At 39.0% G+C, this 25,674-nt stretch overlaps 2 protein-coding genes across 2 annotated transcripts in view; both read right to left on the bottom strand.

Moving 5' to 3' along the window:
• Nucleotides 1-1,784: 1,784 nt before the first annotated feature.
• Nucleotides 1,785-14,621, bottom strand: LOC125261132. Its single transcript, XM_048179732.1, has 6 exons — nt 14,381-14,621; nt 9,036-9,368; nt 8,575-8,826; nt 2,879-3,214; nt 2,571-2,672; nt 1,785-2,484 (listed from the first exon to the last, which is right to left on the bottom strand). Exons 1-6 carry the CDS (start codon nt 14,421-14,423, stop codon nt 2,411-2,413), a joined length of 1,140 nt encoding a protein of 379 aa, XP_048035689.1. The 5' UTR covers nt 14,424-14,621; the 3' UTR covers nt 1,785-2,410.
• An 896-nt stretch (nt 14,622-15,517) lies between these two features.
• Nucleotides 15,518-25,674, bottom strand: part of LOC125261134 — a 31,243-nt gene continuing 21,086 nt past the window's right edge. Inside the window, exons 3-6 of the mRNA XM_048179735.1 lie at nt 16,874-17,000; nt 16,434-16,664; nt 16,230-16,322; nt 15,518-16,143 (exon numbers count right to left, since the gene is read on the bottom strand). Of these exons, the coding sequence (XP_048035692.1) occupies nt 16,070-16,143; nt 16,230-16,322; nt 16,434-16,664; nt 16,874-17,000 (525 nt within the window). The 3' untranslated portion in view covers nt 15,518-16,069. The remainder of the gene's footprint in view (nt 16,144-16,229; nt 16,323-16,433; nt 16,665-16,873; nt 17,001-25,674) is intronic.

Genomic DNA, 25,674 nt, shown 5'->3' with positions numbered 1-25,674 from the left:
TGACTGCATTGTGCCAAGTGCAAAGTTTGGTGGAGGGGGATTATGGTTTGGGGTTGATTTTCAGGGGTTGGGCTTGAACCCTTAGTTCCAGTGAAAGGAACTCTTAATGCTTCAGCATACCAAGACAGCTTGGCTCCCAACTTTGTGGGAAAAGTTTGGGGATGGCCCCTTCCTGCTCCAACATGACTGCGCACCAGTGCACAAAGCAAGCTCCATAAAGACATGGATGAGTGAGTTTGGTGTGGAGGAACTTGCCTGCACAGAGTCCTGACCTCAACCCGGCAGAACACCTTTGGGATGAATTAGAGCGGAGACTGTGAGCCAGGCCTTCTCGGCAACATCACTGCCTGACCTCACAAATGCACTTCTAGAAGAATGGTCAAAAATTCCCATAAACACACTCCTAAACCTTGTGGAAAACCTTCCCAGAAGAGTTGATGCTGTTATAGCTGCAAAGGGTGGGCCTTTATTTAAACATTATTACTGGGCTGCCAATGTAAGGGCATTAATGTTCTGGCAACAAGGATCCTTGGATAATCAGCCGCTTGCAACCTCTTTGTGGCTTAAGGTGGAGGCCAACTCTGTGAATAACTCTTCATTGCCAGCTATGTTATTTTCCAAGTTTAAAAAGCCAGAGTCCTATAAGAATTTATGCTTTGTGGTAAAACAGTCAGTAAGAATTTTAAATCAAGTTAGGTGCTTTCTAAAATTACCAAATACATCGGTACAAACACCTATATGCTTTAACCATAATTTTCTGCCTCCCTGGCATGACATAGCTTATCATGACTGGAGAAGGAAGGGCTTGGTCTCGCTTAATAATCTGTACATTGATGGTAAATTTGCATCATTCAACCAACTGAAAGAAAAATATGATCTTTCTAATTCCCACTTCTTTCGGTATTTGCAGGTTAGGCATTACACCCAATCAAAAATTGAAGATTTTCAAAATCTACCCCTGGAGCATGAAATTTATGACATTTGTAAGAGCCCTCCTTTCTCCAAGCGTCTCATTTCGAGAATTGTACTTCTATTTGATGACTGTATTGCTGTGCACACTGGGAGAACTAGGGATGCTTGGAAAGAAGAGTTAGGTGTGGAACTATCTGAATCCATGTGGAACGCCTGTTTGTCTAACATTTATTCCTGCTCTATAAACAGCGGACTCCAATTAATTCAATTTAAGATTGTCCATCGCTTACATTATTCCAAAGTCAGGTTACATAGAATATATCCATCAGTTTCCCCAGTGTGTGATAGATGCAATATGTCAGAGGGTACACTGTCCCATGCTTTTTGGTCTTGCTCTTCATTGACAAACTTTTGGTCTAAAATATTCGACTGGTACTCCAAAGCATATCAGAGGCCCCTTCAGCCCGAGCCTGGACTTGCTATTTTTGGCTGCTCACAAATAACAGGGGCAATTCCAACTACAATGCGGCAACCATTGGAACTGGGATTGATAGTTGCCAAGAGACTGATATTTAAGGAATGGAAGTCTTCCTCTCCTCCCTCCTTTCAGGTATGGATTGTTGATATGCTATCCATAATACAAATGGAAAAACTTTGCATTAGTCAAATGGACACGTTTTCCCGTTCTTGGAATCCATTCCTAACTCATTTTGAAAAAACTAAAATATAGTAAACTAATTGTGTTCCTGTAGCAACAACTTTTCCTCCCACTTCTGTACTAAATGTGACTGTAACAACTGGCAATAACTGCATCTGGGCCCTGTTTGTTTGTTTGTTGTTTAATTTGAAAATGTAAATAAATAAAATATTTCAAAAAAAAGAAAGAATGGGATGTCATTAAAGTTCATGTGCACGTAAAGGCAGGCGTCCCAAAACTTTTGACAATATAGTGTATATGGAATCGATATGCATAATGCAGAAACATTCACAGAAACTTAAAAAGCTCCAGGACATTTAAAGATGTGAATTCAGTGCATGCAAATCTGGTGCTGAAAAAGTGCTTGTCATTAAAGTTTCTGACTCAAAAAAACTGACGATAGAGAAGCTAAAGGAAGCAAGGAGGAGACAAGAGTTACAGCTGGACTCATTTACTAAAGTTATTTTTTTTAATTTGATATCTATTTAGATTTATTGCTTTTATATTGCAGACTTGTTTAAATTTAATTCATGTACGCTGTGTCTTGACTGCAAAAACAGTTTAATTTCACATTTTAACTAAATACAGTTAAAACATTGTTTTAACAGTTTAAACAGTTTACAGTTTAAACATATTTAATTTACAATTCTTGAAGAACAATGTGTTTTGCAATATTCTATAATGACAAAGATCTTGTGAAAGTGACTCCAGATGTGTAAAATAAATGTTGTATGGATTTGAAAGTCTTGGTCGTTCTGAAGTGATTTCTCATAGATGTGATGAGATCTGCTGCTGCTCTCCTCAATCTTCTGCTGTGTGTTCATGTCCTTCTCTAAATCTGCTCATTCTCACTTGTTGATCTTCCTGTTTCTTTCCTAAAAGCATCAGATTCTCATCATCATCTTCACACTCTTAATATTTGCATGTCAAATCCATAATGATGATGATAAATGTCTCTGACCTGACGTGTGTCTCATGTAGATGTGAAAACCTCCTAACAGACCCAACAGAAACATCATCTGAAAACACCAGACCAGAACAAACACCACAGACACTGAACTCTCTGAAAACAACACAGACAGAATCAATCGATGAACATATATGATGCCATCCTTCCACACTACTCATATATTCCTGGAGTATGTAGTGTGTTTACTGTGTGTTACATGAATGAAAACCTTCACAGAGATTCATCTGATTGATTTGCATGAGAGTGAGATCTTTGGAGAACATGAGATTGTAATGAGTCTGATGAGAGAGTTACTGTACCTTCAACAATCACTTGAAGATCTCCAGGTGTTATTGTGCCGTCTGAGCCAAAGACTTCCAATCTGTAATTCCCTGAATCTGCTCTGATCACACTGTTTATTATCAGAATCCCATTAGTGAATGACACTTCAGGTCTGTTATTGAAAAGATCACATTCCCTCTTCTTCATCTTGTCAGTCTTTACTCTACAAACTGGATCATCTTGTGTATTGTTCATTCTTTTTAATATCTTCAGGTCATATCTACTAGGATCCAGCACCAACAGCAATTTGAGTTTGTCTCCCAGAGTTGCGTAACAGGGTTTTGGCTGATTAAAACTGCAGTGAAACTCCGAACCTGAAGAACACAAACACACACAGGTTTGTTTTGCTATCAAAGTGGGGTCATTCCATAGGCGTAATGGTTTTTATACTGTACAAACTGTACATTCTCTCCCCCTACCCCTAAACCTAACCATCAAATATTCTGCATTTTTACTTTTTTAATAAAACATTGATTAGTGTTTTTAAAGCTATTTTAAATATAAGGACTCATGAAATGTCCTCATACTTCATGTTTACGTCGTAATACCAGTGTAATACCCATGACATTATACACATTTGTGTCCTCATAAATCACAAAAATGCGCACACACACAAACACAGAGAGAGAGAGAGAGTAAATGTGTATAAAGATCTCTCATCTTAAATCACAATCTGACAAAACATTCACATAATTAGAGTTCAAAAGAAAGCAGAATGGCGCCGCGTTCGTTCCGTAAGTAGAATAGGGAAGGCGTAGGACATTCAGCGTAAACGTTATGAAGAATGCGGAAGCGGAAAGTACGTTCACGGCGATATTTTGTTTATAAAGCATAAACGGTTGTATTTTTTCCGAAAATGTCCGATCGATTCGCTAGATAAAACCCTTATTACTCATCTGGTATCGTTTAAAGCCCTTGAAGCTGCACTGAAACTGTAATTTGGACCTTCAATCTGTTGGTAGAAATCCACTGTAAGGAGAAAAATCCTGGAATGTTTTCCTCAAAAACCTCTTTTCGACTGAAGAAAGAAAGACATGAACATCTTGGATGACATGGGGGTGAGTAAATTTATCAGGAAAAGTGTATTTAAAAGTGGACTAATCCTTTAAACTGAGCTCTGTTCTTCAGAAAAATCCTCCAGCTCCTGCAGATTCTTCAGTTTTCCAGCATCTTTTGTATATTTGAACCCTTTCCAGAAGTGACTGAATGATTTTGAGATCCGTCTTTTCACACTGAGGACGACTGAGGGACTCAAACTCAACTATTAAAAAAGGTTCAAACATTCACTGATGCTCCAGAATAAAACACGACGCATTAAGAGTCAGGGGGTGAAAACTTTTGAACAGGATGAAGATGTCCAAATTATCTCTTTTACTTAGAAGACCGGACGACGTATTCCGCCATATTGCACATTGCATTTTCTCCCATTAACTAATAGGAGTCAACTGTCTTTCTATATCTATAGTCTTTGGAACAGGGCAGGAGTCTTGGAAAGAGACCAGCGTTAGCTTATAGATACATGTTAGCAATCGATACTGTTCTCAGATCACAATATTGTGCAGATTATTATGATTTATGAGACAACAGCAAAGCTAGTATTGGTCACCTAGGAGTATTGATTTTACCAATAACAGAAACCAATAAGCTTTGATCAGGCATATGTCACACTCGTTAATATCCGTCCACACTAACGTTATGTGATATAGCGGTTTCTCATCATGACTGATTTGGTACTTAGCAAATGTTAAAACAGTTCACGTTTTTGTTGAGCTGCATCTCTGACGGATCCATGCCCATCATGTCTCCTGTCGGCGGCCGAACCACAGACAGTAGTGTTATTGTACGTATTTCATGTTATCCTTTATTCATTAATTATGTGTTATGAGTATTCCTGCCGATTCACTGATAGTGTGAGGATGTATTTGATGTCATGAGTATGTAGTTGAGTGAACTTGAATGTACATACATGGCATGAATGAAATTGGGGTATTTACATTACCAGCACATAATTCAAAACTGTTTTGTGAAGTGCGAGACTGTATGCGTTTGTGTACATAATTTGTATTCAGCAATGTTAGAAAAATGAAAACAGTCAGTAGCCAGAGATGGGCACAAAAGAAAAGAAACAGTCACTTTATCTACTAAATTTGTGTCCTCATGTCCTGTAAAACATTTTTAAATCATGCTTTAACTTTTCACATGGTATTTTCGTACAAGGTATATTCATTAAAAAAAAAACTGCAATATGCTCTTCAATCAAGCAACAAAAGAAAAAGAGAAAATCACTGCTCCTGAGTCCTGACTGAATAAGTTTAATATCTTTATAAGGATCATCAATCTATTTTTAATAATATGATATATTTAATTCATACACTGAGGAATGTGCAGTGTTTTACTTTTGATTATTTATTTTCTGTATCATTTCTTTCTTGAATGCTACTGTTAAATAGTTGTTATAGTTGTCAAATGCTTTGGATATTACACTGCAACTGAGAGCAACTCTCTTATGTGTATCTAACTCCTCTGTTACTCTCACACTTCAAATGAATGTGAAAATTGTGCAGTATTTTGTATTTTGTTTAAATACATTAAGTAAGTATTCGTAATTTGTAACTAAATAATTTTTGATGTATTTGTGCCCATCTCTGGCCACTGAATGGACAGAAGAATTTGCATTTGTGGAGTGATCTTGATCTGCAGTTTGGTTCATTTTACAATTGAATTGCGTCGCTTAAAAATCAGATGTGAAATTACTACAAAGCACTACACAAAACCTCACAGCACTAGAAGTCGCATTACTTTTCAATTTACTTCAACTTGTATTTACTTACTGCACAATGATATCCATTTGATGAAACAACCATAGTTGGTTAAATGAAGCCCAAGTGCCACCTACTGGCCTGTAATGTGAAACGTAGGCTGGCAAGAACACATGAAATGGAGATACAGTACAGGTCAAAAGTTTGGACACATTACTATTAATGTTTTTGTAAGAAGTCTCTCATGCTCATCAAGCCTGCATTTATTTGATCAAAAAAATTGTGAAATATTATTAGAATTTAAAGGTGCCCTAGAATTGAAAATTGAATTTATCTTGGCATAGTTGAATAACAAGAGTTCAGTACATGGAAAAGACATACATTGAGTTTCAAACTCCATTGTTTCCTCCTTCTTATGTAAATCTCATTTGTTTAAAAGACCTCCGAAGAACAGGCGAATCTCAACATAACACCGACTGTTACGTAACAGTCGGGATCATTAATATGTACGCCCCCAATATTTGCATATGCCAGCTCATGTTCAAGGCATTAGACAAGGGCAGCCAGTATTAACGTCTGGATCTGCACAGCTGAATCATCAGACTAGGTAAGCAAGCAAGAACAATAGCGGAAAATGGCAGATGGAGCAATAATAACTGACATGATCCATGATAACATGATATTTTTAGTGATATTTGTAAATTGTCTTTCTAAATGTTTCGTTAGCATGTTGCTAATGTACTGTTAAATGTGGTTAAAGTTACCATCGTTTATTACTGTATTCATGGAGACAAGACTGTCGTTATTTTCATTTTTAAACACTTGCAGTCTGTATAATTCATAAACACAACTTCATTCTTTATAAATCTCTCCAACAGTGTGTAATGTTAGCTTTAGCCACGGAGCACTATCAAACTCATTCAGAATCAAATAAACATCCTAATAAATACTGTACTCACATGATCTGATATGCTGCATGACGAACACTTTATAAAGATCCATTTTGCCGGTTATATTAGCTGTGTGAACTTTGTTTATGCAATGTATTACAGAGTTGCGAGTTTGGGGCGGGGAGCGTGAGGATTTAAAGGGGAAGCGCGCTGAATCGGCGCATTTATAATGATGCCCCAAAATAGGCAGTTAAAAAAATGAATAATAAAAAATTTATGGGGTATTTTGAGCTGAAACTTCACAGACACATTCAGAGCACACCTTAGACTTATATTACATCTTGTGAAAAAGCATTCTATGGCACCTTTAAAATAATGATTTTCCTTTTAAATATGCTTTAAAATACAGTTTATTCCTGTGTTTAAAGCTGAATTTTCAGCATCCTTATTCCAGTCTTCAGTGTCACATGATCCTTCAGAAATCATTCTGATATGATGATTTATTATCAATGTTGGAAACAGTTGTGCTGCTTCATATTTGTTATAACCAGTAACACTTTTTTTCAGGATTCCTTGATGAATAAAAAGTTAAAAGAACAGCATTTATTTAAAATAGAAATCTTTTGTAACAATATACACTACCATTCAAAAATTTGGGGTCACTAATTGTTTTTTCTTTCTTTTTTAAAAGAAATTGATACATTTATTCAGCAAATATGATAGTTAAGATTTATATTGTTGGTGTTACGTGTGCCCTGGGTTTGTGTTAATCTACTTGGTTATATGGACTTAATTTCCCACAATCCCCCACCTAGGAACCAATCATGCACTCACACCTGTTTCTTATCAGTGACACTTTATAAGCTGCACTCTAACACACACATATTGCTGAGTACTTTCAAACCCTGTGTCTCAAACAGCTCCCTAACTTCCTAGGTCGTGTCTCAGTATCACTATTACTCCACTAGGTCTGAAATATATTGTTCGCTGCAAACATGATGATCTTAAATGTATTAATTTACTATTAATAAATGTGTAAAGTTGCATAAAATGGAAATACTCAATAAAGTAGGCTAACTACGTAACCTCAAATGGATGAATGGTTGGATTCCACAACTGGTAAAATAAAACATATATAAGACAATACAACATTTACTGTAGGATCATACAATTTACTGGTGACGTAATTTAAAAAAAACTTCTATTGCGCTTCTGATTTGGCAGTGAAATTCACCAATTTTGGGTGCGTAAGATGTGAAGGATTCAATGGTCCAGTTAGTTTTTTCACCCCATAATGGCGGCCGCACTACCGGAGCGCCATCTAGTGGCTGTTACCCAAAAAGTATCAGAGTGTCGCCTCTTGGGTTCTAAGCTCTTTGGTATTGTTTCTGCCTTGTTTTCCGTGTATTTCCGTCTGTTCCTTGTTCTGCCTAGCCTGTGTTTTTGACCCTGGACTGATTCCTTGTATGATGATCGTTTGCTGCCTGTCTTGACCTCGGCCTGTGTTTTGGACTACTCTTTTGCCTTGCCCTCTTGTATCTGTTTGCTGGTGTTTGACCTCTGCCTGTACGACTACGCTCTTATTAATAAAGCGTGCATGTGGATCTCCAACTCCATTGTCCCGTCCCATCTGTTACAGTTGGAAAAGATTTGAATAATTGCTGTTCTTTTTTATCTTTTTATTCATCAATGTATCCTGAAAAAAGTATATAAAAAAATAAGCAGCAAAACTGTTTCCAACATTGATAAATCACATAACATTGATTTCTGAAGGATCATGTGACACTGAAGACTGGAGTAATGATGCTGAAAATTCAGCTTTGATCACAGGAATAATTATATTTTAGAGTACATTAAAATAGAAAACCATTATTTAAAACTGTTTTGTTTCTGTATTTTTGATCAAATAAATGCAGGCTTGATGAGCATAAGACTTCTTTCAAAAACATTAAAATTCATAATGTGTCCAGACCAGTACTGTATATTGCTATATTGTAAGTGATAGAAATATATACCCATTTTTACATTTGTGCCCCTGAGGAACTCTCTGCAGGTCCCTGAGTCTAACGGTCTTCTGTCGGTGACTGACGTGGTTCTTCACGCTGCAGCTGATGTTTCCATCAGTTCCCTCATCCAGATCAATGATGTTTCCATCCATCAGTGGATCTCCATTCAGAGTCCAGCTGAAGAGGCGCGGATCCCCATCAGAGGAGCAGAACACCCTCATCAGCCCACAGGAGGAGTAGATGATTGACACTTCCACTGAGCCAATAGGAGCTGGAGGGAGGGACACATGACAGTCACATGATAAACACAGCAGAATGCCATCCTTCCACACTACTCATATATTCCTGGAGTATGTAGTGTGTTTACTGTGTGTTACATGAATAAAAACCTTCACAGAGATTCATCTGATTGATTTGCATGAGAGTGAGATCTTTGGAGAACATGAGATTGTAATGAGTCTGATGAGAGAGTTACTGTACCTTCAACAATCACTTGAAGATATTTAGTTGTTTTTCTGCCATCTGAGCCAAAGACTTCTAATCTGTAAGTCCCTGAATCTGCTCTGATCACACGATTTATTATCAGAATCCCATTAATGAATGACACTTCAGGTCTGTTATTAAAAAGATCACATTCATTCTCCTTTATCCTGTCATTCTTTACTCTACAATCTGGATCATCTGAGTTGTAGTTTATTATCTTTAGTATCTTCAGGTCATATCTACTAGTGTCCACCATCAGCAGATTGAGTTTGTGTCCCAGAGCTGCGTAACAGGGATCTGACTGATTAAACCTGCAGTTAAACTCCAGACCTGAAGAACAAAACACACACACACAGACAGAGAGAGAGAGAGAGAGAAAGTATAAATGTGTTTAAAGATCTCAGCTCTCAAATCACCTAACAATCAAAACCCCCATGAAATGGTTTAACAAGTACAGTTCCCTCTCTGTCATTTACTTTGACGTAGTGTCAAGTGAAGACACTAGGGGTCACTCTTGGGAGCCTCAAACACATCTGATGCTTCAGCAAAGGCCAATGAAATCGGTGTGTGGAGTTTGCATGACTGGCCACACCAGGGACTTACGGGTATATAAGCTGACAATCAGATTTGTTCTTCAAAGCTGAGTGGATATCTTCAGCCACTCACCTCGAGTTGGTTTGCTGTGGCCGCTGGTCGCTTCAGCAAACAAGCAAAAAAAACAACAACAACAACAACAACAAAAAACAGCTTTTCTCTAAAAGAGAAAAAAGGCTAGTGGAAAGAGTCTTTTTAAACATGTCTTTCAGCTTGTGTATTTATGGTTTGCGGTCACGACTCTCCTTTCTGGTAAAAGAGGGAGTCACCTCAGATGTTTCCTGCACTGATCCTTCAGGAATCCACAAGGCCACGTCGGCTAGCACTTCTCATTGCCGAGGGCGCCCGCCTGGGAAGGGCCAGGGGGAAACCAGTGCAAATTTCCATCTTGCTGTCTGCCCCAGTGGTGACGGTACCCACATTATTGGAAAAAGAGCAATATCCTACTTCCCTGGGTTACACATCTCGCAACATGACCAGGTTGTATGCGAGAATCTCCCTTCCTAATGTTCAGTTGCGATTCACACATATTCCCTCTCCAGCCAGTATGACACATCAGGGGGACACACAGCTTCCTCACCTGTCTCGGGCCAGTTGCAGTCAGGATATAAGGAGCAAGGTAGGTGTCTGTATGCACCCACAGTCACAGTTATGGGACACTACACCTTACAATGTGGCGACCAGTGCTCCATTTTGCTGCCCTGATGCGGGTATGTCAATTAAGCTAATACCATTGGTCAGGAGGCTGAATGCATGGTTGGCACGTCCCAACCCATAGTGCTGGCTTATCAGGACAAAGGACTTCGGTTTGCTTTTGAGGGTTAGGCATATCAGTTCAAGATCCTCTGCTTCGGACTATCCCTGTCATCTTGTGTCTTTATGAAAGTCGCAGAAGCTGCTCTTTTCCCATTAGGGGAAGTGGGCATCCACATTCTCAATTATCTCGACGACTGGATCATTCTTGATCACTCTCGAGATCTGTTGTGTGCACACAGGGACCTGGTGCTCAGGGCTTCAGGTCAGCTGGGAAAAGAGCAAGCTCTCTCCCATGCAGAGCATCTCTTTTCTCAGTATGGATTTGAACCTGGTGAGTATGACAGCTCATCTTAGTCAGTGCTCAGTCAGATATAGATAGAGGAGACTCCACCCTCAGTGGAGAATCGATTCAGCAAAACAGGTAGACCTGTTTGTAGACCTATCATTTGTTTAGCTTCTTCTTCTCCTGTGTTTTGATCCAGAAATTCTGTACTCCTTCAGAAGAAGCGTAATAGCACCCCCTACTGTATGACAGTGAAAACACTGGTAGCCTGAAAATTCAGTCAGTGTCGGGGAAAGAGTGAAGTAGATTTGAAGTAAATTCCTATGTACACTACCAGTGGACACAACAATTCAGATACTCAGAATTAGGAACATGACGGTTTTCTTTATAAATCAATATTTTCAAACAAACTATAGCTAAATCTATTTAAAATACATTCATTTCATACTAAGTATACTTAAAATCCATTTAAGACTTACTAATATAAAATTATAATTAAACTTTATTTGGAGTGTTTCTTTATTGGACAATGCACATTTCTTAATATTATGCCTGAAAAAAAAAGTTTTAATATCATTATTAATAAGGATTGTATGATGTTTGTATAATATCAGTCTTTAAATTATACCTAGAGTATACTTGTAATAGTTACACTTTAACAAAATCAGATATACTTAAAGGTGCCCTAGATTCAAAAATTGAATTTACCTTGGCATAGTTGAATAACAAGAGTTCAGTACATGGAAATGACATACAGTGAGTTTCAGACTCCATTGTTTCCTCCTTCTTATATAAATCTCATTTGTTTAAAAGACCTCCGAAGAACAGGCGAATTTCAACATAACACCGACTGTTACATAACAGTCGGGATCATTAATATGTACGCCCCCAATATTTGCATATGCCAGCCCATGTTCAAGGCATTAGACAAGGGCAGCCAGTATTAACGTCTGGATCTGTGCACAGCTGAATCATCAGACTAGGTAAGCAAGCAAGAACAATAGCGAAAAATGGCAGATGGAGCGATAATAACTGACATGATCCATGATTACATGATATTTTTAGTGATATTTGTAAATTGTCTTTCTAAATGTTTCATTAGCATGTTGCTAATGTACTGTTAAATGTGATTAAATTTACCATTGTTTCTTACTGTATTCACGGAGACAAGAGCCGTCGCTATTTTCATTTTTAAACACTTGCAGTCTGTATAATTCATAAACACAACTTTATTCTTTATAAATCTCTCCAACAGTGTAGCATTAGCCATTAGCCATGGATCACAGCCTCAAATTCATTCAGAATCAAATGTAAACATCAAAATAAACACTGTACTTACGCGATTAGACATGCTGCATGACGAACACTTTGTAAAGATCCATTTTGAGGGTTATATTAGCTGTTTGAACTTTTTTTTATGTTTTTTAAGGCAAGCGCGAGCTCTTGGGGCGTGGAGCACCAGATTTAAAGGGCCACACACCCTGAATCGGCTCATTTCTAATTATGCCCCAAAATATGCAGTTAAAAAAATTCACAGACACATTCAGGGGACACCTTAGACTTATATTACATCTTTTTTTTTTAAAAGTTCTAGGGCACCTTTAAGTATATCTTTAGTTGGACCTCAGCACAATTAAAGTGCATTAAGTACAAAATTAGTTGTTCCAATTTAGCATACTTTAAGTATACCAGTTTAGTATACCAAAAGTACAGTTGCAGGGTATTTTTATTGAGCACATAAATATGTAATAGTAGTGTACTTTTTGTAGTGTACTTAGCACAAAATACAGGTGCTGGTCATATAATTAGAATATCGTGAAAAAGTTCATTTTTTTATTGTAAATTATTTTTAAAAATGAAACTTTCATTTATACTAGATTCCCTACATGTAAAGTAAAACATTTCAAAAGTTTTTTTTTTTTTTTTTTAGTGTACAGCTAATGAAAGTCCAAAATCCAGTATCTCAAAATATTATAATATTTACATTTGAGTTTCATTAAATGACCATCCCTACAGTATAAATTCCGGGTATCTCTTGTTCTTTGAAACCACACTAATGGGGAAGACTGCTGACTTGGCAATGGTCCAGGAGACAATCATTGACACCCTCCACAGAGAGAGTAAGTCACAGAAGGTCATTACTGAATGGGGTGGCTGTTTACAGAGTGATGTATCAAAGCATATTAAATGCAAAGTTGACTAGAAGGAAGAAATTGTGTAGGCAAAGGTGCACAAGCAACGGGGATGACCACAAGCTTGAAAATACTGTCAAGTAAAGCAGATTCAGACACTTGGGAGAGCTTCACAATGAGTCGAATGAAGCCGGAGTCAGCACATCAAGAGTCACCACACTCAGACATCTTCAGGAAAAGGACTACCAAGCCACTTCTGAAACAGAAACAATGTCAGAAGCATCTTACCTGGGCTAAGGAGAAAAAGAATTGGACAGTGAACAGTGGTCGAAAGTCCTCTTTTCAGATAAAAGTAAATTTTGCATTTCATGTTGAAATCATGGTCCCAGAGTCTGAAGGAAGACTGGAGAGGCACAGAATCCAAGCTGCTTGAAGTCTCGTGGGAAGTTTCTGAAGTTTTATCAAATGCAAAGTCAATGCAGCCATCTTCCAGGAGATTTTGGAGCACTTTATGCTTCCATCTGCTAACAAGCTTTATGGAGATGCTGATTTCCTTTTCCAGCAGGACTTTAGCACCTGCCCACAGTACAAAAACCACTTCCAAGTGGTTTGCTGACCATGATATTACTGTGCTTTATTGGCCAGCCAACATGCCTGACCCCTGAATCTATGGGATATTTTCAAGAGAAAGATGAGAAACAGTCGATCCAACAATATACAGATGATCTGAAGGCTCAATAGTGCCTCAGCAGTGCCACAGGCTGATCACTTCCATGCCACACTTCACTGATGCTGTAATATGTGCTAGGAGCAAGTCATTTGCTGTAATATGTGCTGCCGACCAAGTACTGAGTGTACAAATGAACATACTTTAAAGAACTTGAACTTTTCTGTTTTGAAAATCCATTTTTTGATTGATCTTAGGAAATATTCTAATATTTTGAGATACTGGATATTGGACTTTCATGAGCTGTAGGCTCCAATCATCAAAATTTAAAAAATAATAATTTACAATAAAAAAAATTAACTTTTTCACGATATTCTAATTATATGACCAGCACCTGTAAATGTATTTCAAATACATTTTTAGTATATATTCTTTCACAAGTTTATAAGACTGTGTGTAAAACTATATGAATAAGCATTTAATAGGCTACTCAATAAAAGAGTAAACACAACTACAACCCAAGTAAACATAGGATACATAATTATACTTTTAAGTATATCTAGATCAAAAGATTGAGTATAAGTATAGGCCAAATATACTTTTCTGCCAGTATAAGTACTTAAGTGAAATTTTAAGTATATTTCTGAGAAGTATATAAAAAGTAGACAAAGTATACTTAATTATTTTTAGTTTAAAAGAATAATAGAACACTTCTTTTTCGTAAGGGCACACATATGCTGAACTCTTTTACTGAGACTTAAACTCTTCCATCTCACACATTAATATTCCACTAACTGTACACTCTTAAGAAAACACTATTAAAACACTAAAAAAATTAAACACTTAAAACAGACAACTCTGTATTCCAGAGCTTCATCATTAGATGAGTTTGATCTGAAAGTCGACTCACATGCAGCAGTTTTCAGCAGCATCAGTCCAAAGATGAGCTTCATTTCTCTAGAGTCCAGAAAAGAGCCCAATAATCCAGCAGAAGAGAGAAGATGCTGCTTCAGTCACACAATCAAGATCTGCTGACACTCATCTGTGCTCACCATATATTCAGACTACTGAGAGAAGAGGAAGTTGACATCATTTACTGCAGAAGTATGGGGTTGAACGTCTTGCACAATGACATAAATGTTTCTTTTCTATCCTGCTGTGGGCTTTCCATCGGCTAATGCTTCTGCATTTTCACATTTTCATGAAGACATTATTATGTTAATAAGCTGTTTTCGCCACCCATTTGTTGCTTTTTATAACTGCAGGGCTCAAAATGAGCATCGCTGAGCAAGTAAAATGGCTTTGATGAGTAGATGAACTAAAGAAAACATCTGTCACAATTTGAACATCTTCTGACAACTTTTATACAAGTTTGAATCAACGAGGCCTGGAACTGAATCACTAACAATGGAAAATTGACCATCAGATGTTTATCTACGTCAATATGTAAAGTGTTTTTCTCCATAGAGACACAAATGTGGAGTAATCCTGATATTAAACCACTGAAACAAAATGAGGAACAAAATCACGTGTCTTTAGTTTCTGATCGGTTTGAAAAACCACAGAGATATAAATTCCAGATAAAGTGTAATAATCTTTCAGAGGTGAGAATGTGCTGATTTGAGTTTATGTATTACCCAATATGCAATATCCATATGCAGAAATAGATGATAGATATCGAGAAACAGATATAGATATCATAGATATCGATAGATATAGACATAAACTTTACATGAACATAACTTGACTTGAACTAATCATGAACAGATCTCACCAAACAGCAGTTACAGGAAACAATGGTAACAAGAGGGCTATAAGAGTATATATATCTCTGTGGAGAATCAACAACTGGCAGACGATCTGAACAAGTTTTATTGCAGGTTTGAAAAATCACCATTCACACCTCCTGTAGCCCCCGTCTCCCCCACACCTGCAATTCAGTTCAGTGAAGATGACGTGCACCAGGTCTTCAGAAAGACACAGGACACAGGAACAGTTTCTTCGCTCAGTCAATTCATCTCATGAACACTTGACAAACACACAACACTATTACACGTTATTTACTTAAAACACTTTATATTTCAAATTTGCACACATCATAACTGTACATATAAATTGTCTATATCATATATTGTTTTTTGCTTTGTTACACTTTGTCTATCTTGTATATTTGTATATTATTCTTTTTATTATCTGTGTCTTGTCTTGTCGCTGTCACTCTGTTGCATTGTGGAGCTTCTGTCACTAAAACAAATTCCTAGTATGTGTAAATATACCTGTCAATGAAGCTTATTCTGAGTCTAATTCTATTTAATAAACCTTTTGAAATCCAATGAGTTGCGTCTTTTGACTGCAAAAACTTCAAATAATAATTTCAAATTATTTTTATTTTCATTTAACTCAATACCAAGTTAATCTTAACAATTTCAACACATATTTAATTTACAATTCTTAAAGAAAAATGTTTTTATCTTGTGAAGATCTTGTGAAGTGAAATAAGTTACTCCAGATGTGTAAAATAAATGTTGGATGGATGTGAAAGTCTTGGCCGTTCTGAAGTGATTTCTCATAGATGTGATGAGATCTGCTGCTGCTCTCCTCAATCTTCTGCTGTGTGTTCATGTCCTTCTCTAAATCTTCTCATTCTCACTTGTTGATCTTCCTGTTTCTTTCCTAAAAGCATCAGATTCTCATCATCATCTTCACACTCTTAATATTTGCATGTCAAATCCATAATGATGATGATAAATGTCTCTGACCTGACGTGTGTCTCATGTAGATGTGAAAACCTCCTAACAGACCCAACAGAAACATCATCTGAAAACACCAGACCAGAACAAACACCGCAGACTCTGAAAACAACACAGACACACCAATCAATCAATCAATCAATCAATCAATCAATTAGTTATTTAATCTATATTGGGTTGTTGATATCAATAGATGAACAGTAATCATCTCACCAGGACAGTGTTTTACACTAATGGTCTTCTGTTGGTGACTGACGTGGTTCTTCACGCTGCAGCTGATGTTTCCATCAGTTCCCTCATCCAGTTCAATGATGTTTCCATCCATCAGTGGATCTCCATTCAGAGTCCAGCTGAAGAGGAACAGATCTCCATCAGAGGAGCAGGACGCCCTCATCACCCCACTGGAGGAGCAGATGATTGACACTTCCACTGAGCCAATAGGAGCTGGAGGGAGGGACACATGACAATCACATGACAAACACAGCAGAATGCCATCCTTCCACACTACTCATATATTCCTGGAGTATGTAGAGTGTTTACTGTGTGTTACATGAATAAAAACCTTCACAGAGATTCATCTGATTGATTTGCATGAGAATGAGATCTTTGGAGAACATGAGATTGTAATGAGTCTGATGAGAGAGTTACTGTACCTTCAACAATCACTTGAAGATCTGCAGATGTTTCTGAGCCGCCTGAGTCTTCGAGATCTAATCTGTAAGTCCCTGAATCTGCTCTGATCACACCGTTTATTATCAGAATCCCATTAATGACTGACACTTCAGGTCTGTTTTTAAAAAGATCACATTGATTCTCTTTTATCCTGTCATTCTTTACTCTACAAACTGGATCATCTTGCGTGTTGTTTATTCTCTTGTGTATCTTCAGGGCATATCTACGAGTGTTCGGCACCATCAGCAGATTGAGTTTGCGTCCCAGAGCTGCGTAACAGGGACTTGCTTGATTAAACCAGCAGTTAAACTCCAGACCTGAAGAACAAATCACACACACACACACACACACACACACACACACACACACACACACACACACACCTCATCATGAATTAAAATATTACACAAACATTCATAGAATTTTATAGGATCACTGAGGTGTTTTAAGTGTGTAAATTTGCTAAAACCTAATCTTGTAACTTTCAGCTATCTCTATCCAACACTCTATCATCAGGAATATTACACAAACATTCATAGTATTTTATAGGATCCTTGAGATCAGTTCCCTTTCAGTCTGTCACATTCAACGTATGTCAGAAGTGAACCGACGAATTGGGATATCGCAAGAGAGCCCTATCACCTTCCAGTGTAACTAAACGAACCAATGGACATTGGCATGTGAGCTTTGCGTCACGTGGTTGTGCTCACACTCTGTCTTTCACTTCGGAGCCAAGCACTTGTGTTCCTGTTGCAAAAAGAAGATCGCCTTACAGTGTAAAGTCGAGCCTTTGGGAGCCTCTTTGTTGGAGAGTGTTGGTGGAATGGCACTTCACAGTGGCAGCCGTGAGCTTATACACAGCTCTCAAATGCTGTTTTCACTGCAAGCTTTTGATTGTTATTGGTCAGGTCCGTGATTTTGGGCCAGTTTTCTCTGTGTGTGCTGATTGTAGGTGACCAGTGTGAACCTACAATCGTACTGCGGCTGATCCCAGCACCATACAAAGAGTGAATTTTTCCCCCTTCTAAAATAGCTTCCAACAGTACCCACAACTTCACAAAAAGAGCTGTTTCCCAATCCTCCAGGTCCCAAGATGACACATCTGGTGGTGTGCGACAGTCTGCCTTGCCACCCTCAGCTCCCTCTCACCTTACCAGTAGGTGGCAGTGTGAATGTTGAGGCCGCCTCTTCTGTGCCGTCTCACATTCATCCTGTCAACTTGTGGAGCCTGACCCCACTTTTAGCCGCACTGCTGTCCGAGTCAGGTCCCGTTGCTCCGCCTCGCTGCCCCACGCCAGTTATGTCTGTGGTGCCGTTGGTTCCATTGGCACAGAGTCTGGAAGCTTGGTTAACGCTTATCATCCCGTCCCGCTGGCTCATCCGTACGATCAGACTCTGCTATGCGATTCAGTTCACCCGGCGTTTCTCAGTGTTCAGGGGTGTTTACTTCACTCGTGTTTCTGTGAATGATGCCCCTGTGCTTCGGGCGGAGATTGCGGTCCTCCTGGCGAAGGATGCAATAGAGCCGGTCCTTCCAGCCGAAATGAAGTCAGGGTTCTACAGCCCCTACTTCATTGTACCCAAGAAAGGCGGTGGGTTACGGCAAATCTTGGATCTGCGAGTCTTGAATTGGTCCCTTCACAGGCTGCCATTCAAGATGCTGATGCAGAAACACATTTTCGAATGCATGCGTCCCCATGATTGGTTTGCAGCGATCAAACTGAAGGACGCATACATTCATGTCTCGATTCTGCCTCGACACAGATCCTTTCTACGGTTTGCGTTTGAGAGTCGTCATATCAGTACAAAGTCCATCTTTACCAAGGTTGTGAAGGCGACCATTGTTCCCCTCAAGGAACAGTATGTTTGCATTCTCAATTATCTCAACGACTGGCTCATTCTAGCTCAACCGCTTCTGGAAGAATGAAGACTCCATCCCCTGGTGGTCCAGCTGATTTGGCAGCGTTTCGGGGCCACACAGATAGATCTGTTTGCCTCTCCGAACACAGCCCATTGCCAGTAGTTTTACTCCCTGACCGAGGGCACTCTCGGCACGGACGCACTGGCACACAGCTGACCCCGGGGACCTTCGCAAGTATGCGTTTCCCCCAGTGAGCCTGCTCGCACAGCTCTTGTGCAAAGTCAGGGAGGACAAGGAGCAGGTCCTGTTAGTGGCGCCCTATTGGCCCACTCGGACCTGGTTTCCAGAACTGATGTTTCTCGTTACAGCACCTCCCTGGCCCATTTCTTGGTGAAAGGACCTTCTGACTCAGAGACGGGGTACCCAATGGCACCCCCGCCTGGACCTCTGGAAACTTCATGTCTGGTCCCTGGATGGGACGTGGAGGTTCTAGGTGATCAACCCCAGTCAGTTGTGGACACCATCACTTCTGCAAGAGCTCCTTCTATGAGGAACCTCAATGCTCTGAAGTGGAACCTATTCATCGAGTGGTGTTCCTCTCACCGAGACGACCCCCGGTCATGTTCGATCAGGTCAATGCTTTTCTTCCTGCAAGAAGGGTTGGAGCAAAGGCTACATGTGTCCATTGCTCAAGCGAGTTCCCCAATGGTGAGCCTTGTTAACTTCCTCTGCCACCCCCTATGGCTCAGACATTGCGGAGTGTCTGATGCCAGACCAAGCACTCGTCAACTCGCCCGTGCTTGGCTGGGTGCCATATGTTGTGACCCCTACGGGGTCTGTGTATTTCTACACAGTAACCTCCCCACGATTAGCCTGTGTCTTTACCTAGGCAGAGTCTGCTCTGCCATCCCTGCTAGTTGTGCCTCCCCCAGTTCGGCTGGAGCCTTGTAGCGAATTAACTCAAAGGTGAAATATTAATAATTATTCATAACTCATTATGATTAACTGATTTACATATTCATAATGAATAATCAGATTAACTGGATGTAGCTACATTAAAATTAAGATTACAATCAATTAACCTGTTCGTCCAGTGAACACTCAGCGTTGATTGTTTATTAATTCTAAGAAATGTTAAATTCCAGGTTATGGAAAAATGACATTCTTATTGTACCATACTACTCAGAGCATGTAGTCAGGATGTAAATCACTTAAGAGGCAATTTATTAGCGGACGGATTTATTAGCAGAACCAAACATGTATTGTGCACAATCCCTATTAACTATCTCACAAACACATAACTAAACTAACAAACACATAACATACAGGCAGGACACACACATACGTAGGTAAGAATGAGCAATGATAGAGTTGAACCGGAAGTGGAACTGTTAATGGAGCTATAGGAAAAAGTCAAAGACAATCTGGAAAAGAATCATCAGTTTCCTCAGTAATAAAACACCTTTGCTGACAAAGGTAAGTTTTACAAGTCAATACTAAATCTAAATCTAAATCTAAAACTAAAACTAAATACTGTTTAGTGTTCAAATGTACGATACTTGCAAGATGCCTTTAGGCTGAGGAGCATCGGATCTGCAGGTTGAGGAGAAATCTTGATGATTTCGTCTGAAGTTGTTGCCAGTATCTTCTGCGTTGGACGATGAGCACATGGCTGGGTTGTAGGCCAAAGGCCTGCAGGCTTAGGCCTACAGGCCTTGGCCTGAAGAGGCCTGCTGCAAGGAGGGGTCTGTTCAGTCATCCAAGAAGCAAGGAAAAAAATAGGGAGTGGCATTGTTCACTGGCTTTTAACCTCTGGTCAAAGTCACTCCTCCTAGTTGTTGACCTGACCAATGAAGTTGTTGTATTTCCGGGTGACAACACACCTCCTGTCAGGGCTTTTATGACTGAGCAAGATTAACTGGCTGAGTTTTTGAAGAAGAACTATTAAAGATTCTTGTAATACTGATGTGTTGCACAGGTATGGACATACCGCATACACAAGCATTTAAATCTTCTCGACACGAACCCATAGACACTAAACATGGCATAACTGAAGTTACCTTAAATGTATCATAAAACATGTGAATACAATGATTGTAAGCAGCTAGAGTTCTTACTAGAACTAGGAAGTATGACCATATTAGCCCAGTTCTGTCAACACTGCATTGGCTTCCTGTTAAACATCGTATAGATTTTAAAATCTTGCTAATTACTTACAAAGCACTAAATGGTTTAGCTCCCCAGTACCTGAGCGAGCTCTTAAAGCATTATAGTCCTTCACGTCTATTGCGATCTCAGAATTCAGGCCAGCTGATAATACCTAGAACATCAAAATCAACCGAGACCGAGGATCGGCGCCTTGACACGACCAGAACGCAGCCCTGAAGTATCAGCAGAGATTGAATCAACTAGATCATCCACTGTGAAGGCCTCATCGACACGACAGCCAGTGGCACAGCTCCTCAACAAACCGTCCATACCGGCATGATGAATACGATCCTCAACTGGACTGAACTGGAATAAATACTTTGAATGTTGCGTTTCCATCGGACTTATGTAACTACTTGAATCGTAACAAAGCACTGTTTGCCAGAGGAGAACTGGCCCCCCGACTAAGCATGGTTTCTCCCAAGGTTTTTTTTTCTCACCGTTTTAACACCTTTTTGCCACCTGATGTCACCTGTAGGAGTTTGGGTTCCTTGCCGCTGTAGCCTTTGGCGTGCTTAGTTGGGGACACTTGACTTTCGATATTCAACAGTGCTTTGATCTGCCTGCATTGACATCATTTTCTTTAAAAGCTGCTGTGCAGCTAAATTATATACCAGTTATCACTGTAAAGATGCTTTGACACAATCTGCACAAACTGATCGTTTCGTGTCTAGGAAATAGTGTCATCATGAGTCGCAGGGTTTAATTTGGATTTGTCTGTGCATGTTTTTTTTAATCATAGATTTTGTTACCATTGCCATGCATTATAAGACTGACAGATTGCAACAGTTGGAGTTAAAAATCATCATTTGTGTTCTACTGAAGAAACAAAGTCACTTACATCTTGGATGCCCTGGGGTAAGCAGATAAACATCAAATTTTCATTTTTAATATTAAAGAAAAAGTGGGAAAGGAAAAAATATACCAAAAAAAAAAAAAAAAAAAAAAAAAAATAGAGAGAACAATACATTCAAAATAATTTACATACATAAACTGTAGAGCAAAAGCAACATAATCAGACCGCAATAGTAATTGGGTATTGTCACGATCACCTGTGTGAGTGCCCATGATCACCATCAGAGGGCACTCCATCCTAGATTGTTGTCACTGTTTTGGACTCCATTACCCATAACTCTCTGCCCGGTCTATCAGCCATGATTGTTTGCAGCTGTTTGTCATTAGCATCATCACCTCTGTCCATAAAAGCCAGATTCTCTCACTTACTCATCGCTAGATCTTGCAGTTGTTACCTTTGCGTTTCTGAGCCACTTTATTCTGTTTCCTTGTGTCTAGTCTTGTTACTAGTGATGGGAAACTGAGGCTTTCTGAAGCGTTTGAGGCTTTCATTAAATTGTGCCGAAAAAAGGTTAATTACTCGAAGCTTTTAACACAGTGCACATTAGCGACATCTGGTGGTCAGACTTGTTTTCTCCACCATATCTAACAAATCGGGGAGCAGATCTACGGTTTGAAAAAGCACGTGACCAGACAAAGCTTTGGAAGTCCGTGACATACGGAATCACTCTTGTCTTGGATCAATACAGTTCTATCTGATCTAAACTAATCTTATCTAAATTAATTTGTGACAATGAGACCACAACTCCTGTCATGTGTAGCCTATTCAACGGATTCACATATTGATCGATAATATAAAATATACAATGATGTGATCATAATTGATAATTGTAACACGGTTCATAGATGTGGGAAGAAGGAGGCGGGAACCGGCGAACGTTCAACAAAAGTTTAATTCAAAATAAACAAAGAACAAAACGAAAGTAATGCCGGCAGACCCTCGCGGACGTCTGCCGGCCACACAAACATAATAAAACGTAAAATAAAGTCCAGGCCTGGTCCTCTCTCGTCCTTCACTGTAGTCGCTCCTCCTTTTATGCTCCCGGAGCTCCTCCGTGAGGGACTCAAGGCCGGTGCGCCTCCCAGGTGAAGCTCATTAACACTCGCGCCACCGGCCTCGCGCCGTTCCCTCACGGCTCTCGCCCGCCCTGGTCGCCACAATAATTTTGGAAGAGATGTTTAACCCTTATGTTCTGTTCAGGGTCTCTGAGACCCCAGCAATAAAACATGATTAAATGTATTTTCCTTTTATGTATCAGGTGAAGCACCAATTATTTCAAACCAGCTGTCCCGATTTTCCGATACTGCACAACGTTTGAAGCTTGGTACTGTCATTTCGATACAAGCATCGGTACAGTGTGTGATACAATAGTGCTTTGAAAACTGCGTCGGAGCATCGGAGCCCCAGTATCAACTGTCCCATCACTACTTGTTACTTCAGCCTGTTGTGTGGATTTCTTCATTTGCCTATGCCTTGTAACCTTGTCACTGTTTGAACTGATTTACTGGTTTTAGACCCTCGTCTGTTACTGATTACGATTGTGGATTACCCTCTGACTAATAAAATACTGTGTTTGGATCCTCAATCTTTGAGTCTTGAAACAGTGACAACAGTCTAGTGCCCTCTGGTGGTGATCATGGGCACTCTCACAGGTGATTGTGACAGGTATGAAGGACTATTCGATTTTAAGCATTGTTCAAGTCCTCTATCAAAAGCATTGCCATTGGTCTCTAGTTTTAAATTAGTAGGTAAAGCATTCCAGAGTTTTGGCCCCTTTGCCGAGAAAGCAGATTGACCAAAAGAGGGTTTTATACTTTGGAACAAGACAGTCACCACTAGTAGTGGCTTGTGTGTTTTACTGTGAGAGCTCTGACGCCTACTGACCAATTCAGAAAACAGTGGTGACACATGATTCTTTAGATATTTAAAAAACAATTTGAGATCATTAAAATCAACAAAGCTGTCAAAGCTAAGAAGGCTATGCTTTCTTAAAATCACAGTGATGCCATCTCACTGTTCTCTTCACTTTAGACCTGATGCCTTGCTTTTAGTAGACCACAGATACTGAATGAGCTTAGTTGGTGATGGGTATAAACGTAGGCTTTGGCGTACATGTCGTGGAGACTGACGAGGGGCAGCCTTTTCTTATTATTTTTTATTATACCTTTATTTAACCAGGGAAGAAAATCACATTGAGATAGATATCTCATTTACAAGTGATCCCTGGCCAAGGTAGCAGCACACAATAAACAAAATAAAAACAAAAATAAAATTAAACACATAAAACAATAAATCACAACATACACATTTCCAACAATAAAACAAGATTCGATTAAGATATATCTTAAACTCATTAATTGAAATAAATACACTAAGTTTCAATGATCTTTGAATCTCATTCCAAGCAGTTGCATTATGAATGCAACTTGAATAATTATGAATTATGAAGCACTATGAATAAAAGCAGTTTTTCCAAACTCTGTCTTCATTAAGGGAACATTTAAAATAATATATCTACTTGAACGCAGATTATGCCCTTGACTCTTGACAGACAGTAAACTGTTCATATACAGAGGAAGCTGGCCAACTATGGCCTTGTACACAAATATAAGCCAGTGCTTGTACCTTCTTAAATGAAGTGAAGGCCAACCCACCATTTCATACAATGCACAGTGATGAGTATAATGATTTGTATGAGTTATGAATCTTCAAGCAGAGTAACAAACAGAGTCCAATGATTGTAAAAGAGCCTTAGTGGAATTTCTGTAAAAATCATCTCCATAATCTAAGACAGGTAAGAAGGTAGCTTCCACCAGCTTTCTCTTAGCTGACTGTGAAAAACAAGCACTATTCCGAAAATAAAACCCCAGCTGTAACCTTAACTTAGACAACAACCCCTGGTTTCACAGACAAGGCTTAAGCTAGTCCTAGACTAAAATGCATGTTTGAGCTGTTTTAACTGAAAGCAACTTGCACTGACAGATCTTAAAAAATGTCCCTGCCATTGTTTTTTCTCAAAATGCACACAAGTTATGTTTTTTTCTAGTGTACACTTATAAAAGCTACTTAAATATCCTAATTGAACTAAGGCCTAATCCTGGCTTAGGCTAAGCCCTGTCTGTGAAACCGGGCCCAAATGTTTAATATGTAATTTAAATGATAAGTCCTCTTCCAACACAAAGCCTAGGTATCTATAAGAGGAGACTAATTCTATAGAATTACCCCGCAGAGTGTAAAGAGATGGTAGAGAGGATTCACACATGCGTTTCCTAGAGAAAACCATATATTTTGTTTTCTTATCATTCAGAACTAGTTTTAAAGAGATGAGGTTACGCTGAAGTATTACAAATGCTTCCTGTAACTTTAAGATACAGCTATCAATGCAGGATGCAAAACAGTAAATTATAGTGTCATCAGCATATAAATGAATACTTGCATCTGATAAATTATCACCAAGATTGTTTATATATAATGTAAATAACAGGGGACCCAAAATGGACCCCTGTGGCACACCAGATTCAATACTGAGCTTATCAGAAAGAAACCCCTTAATTTGCACCCTCTGACACCTGTTCTTTAAGTAATTCCTAATCCAGCCTAATGCAGTTTCAGAAAGACCAATACTATGTAAACGCGATAAAAGAATATCATGACTGACAGTGTCAAAAGCTTTAGTCAAATCAATAAACATTGCAGCACATGATCTTCCATTATCTAAAGCACATGTAATGTCATTTAGAACTTTCATTGTGGCAGTTACCGTACTATGATTCTTCCTGAAACCGGACTGATACCTGAACAAGATGCTGTTTCTAGACAAAAATTCCTTTAGTTGTTCACTAACAATAGATTCTAAA

This window comes from Megalobrama amblycephala, unplaced genomic scaffold, assembly GCF_018812025.1.
Source record: "Megalobrama amblycephala isolate DHTTF-2021 unplaced genomic scaffold, ASM1881202v1 scaffold331, whole genome shotgun sequence".
Classification (NCBI taxonomy): Eukaryota; Metazoa; Chordata; class Actinopteri; order Cypriniformes; family Xenocyprididae; genus Megalobrama; species Megalobrama amblycephala.
The sequence above is the reverse complement of the archived record's forward strand: the minus strand, read 5'-3'. Positions and strand labels throughout refer to the sequence as shown.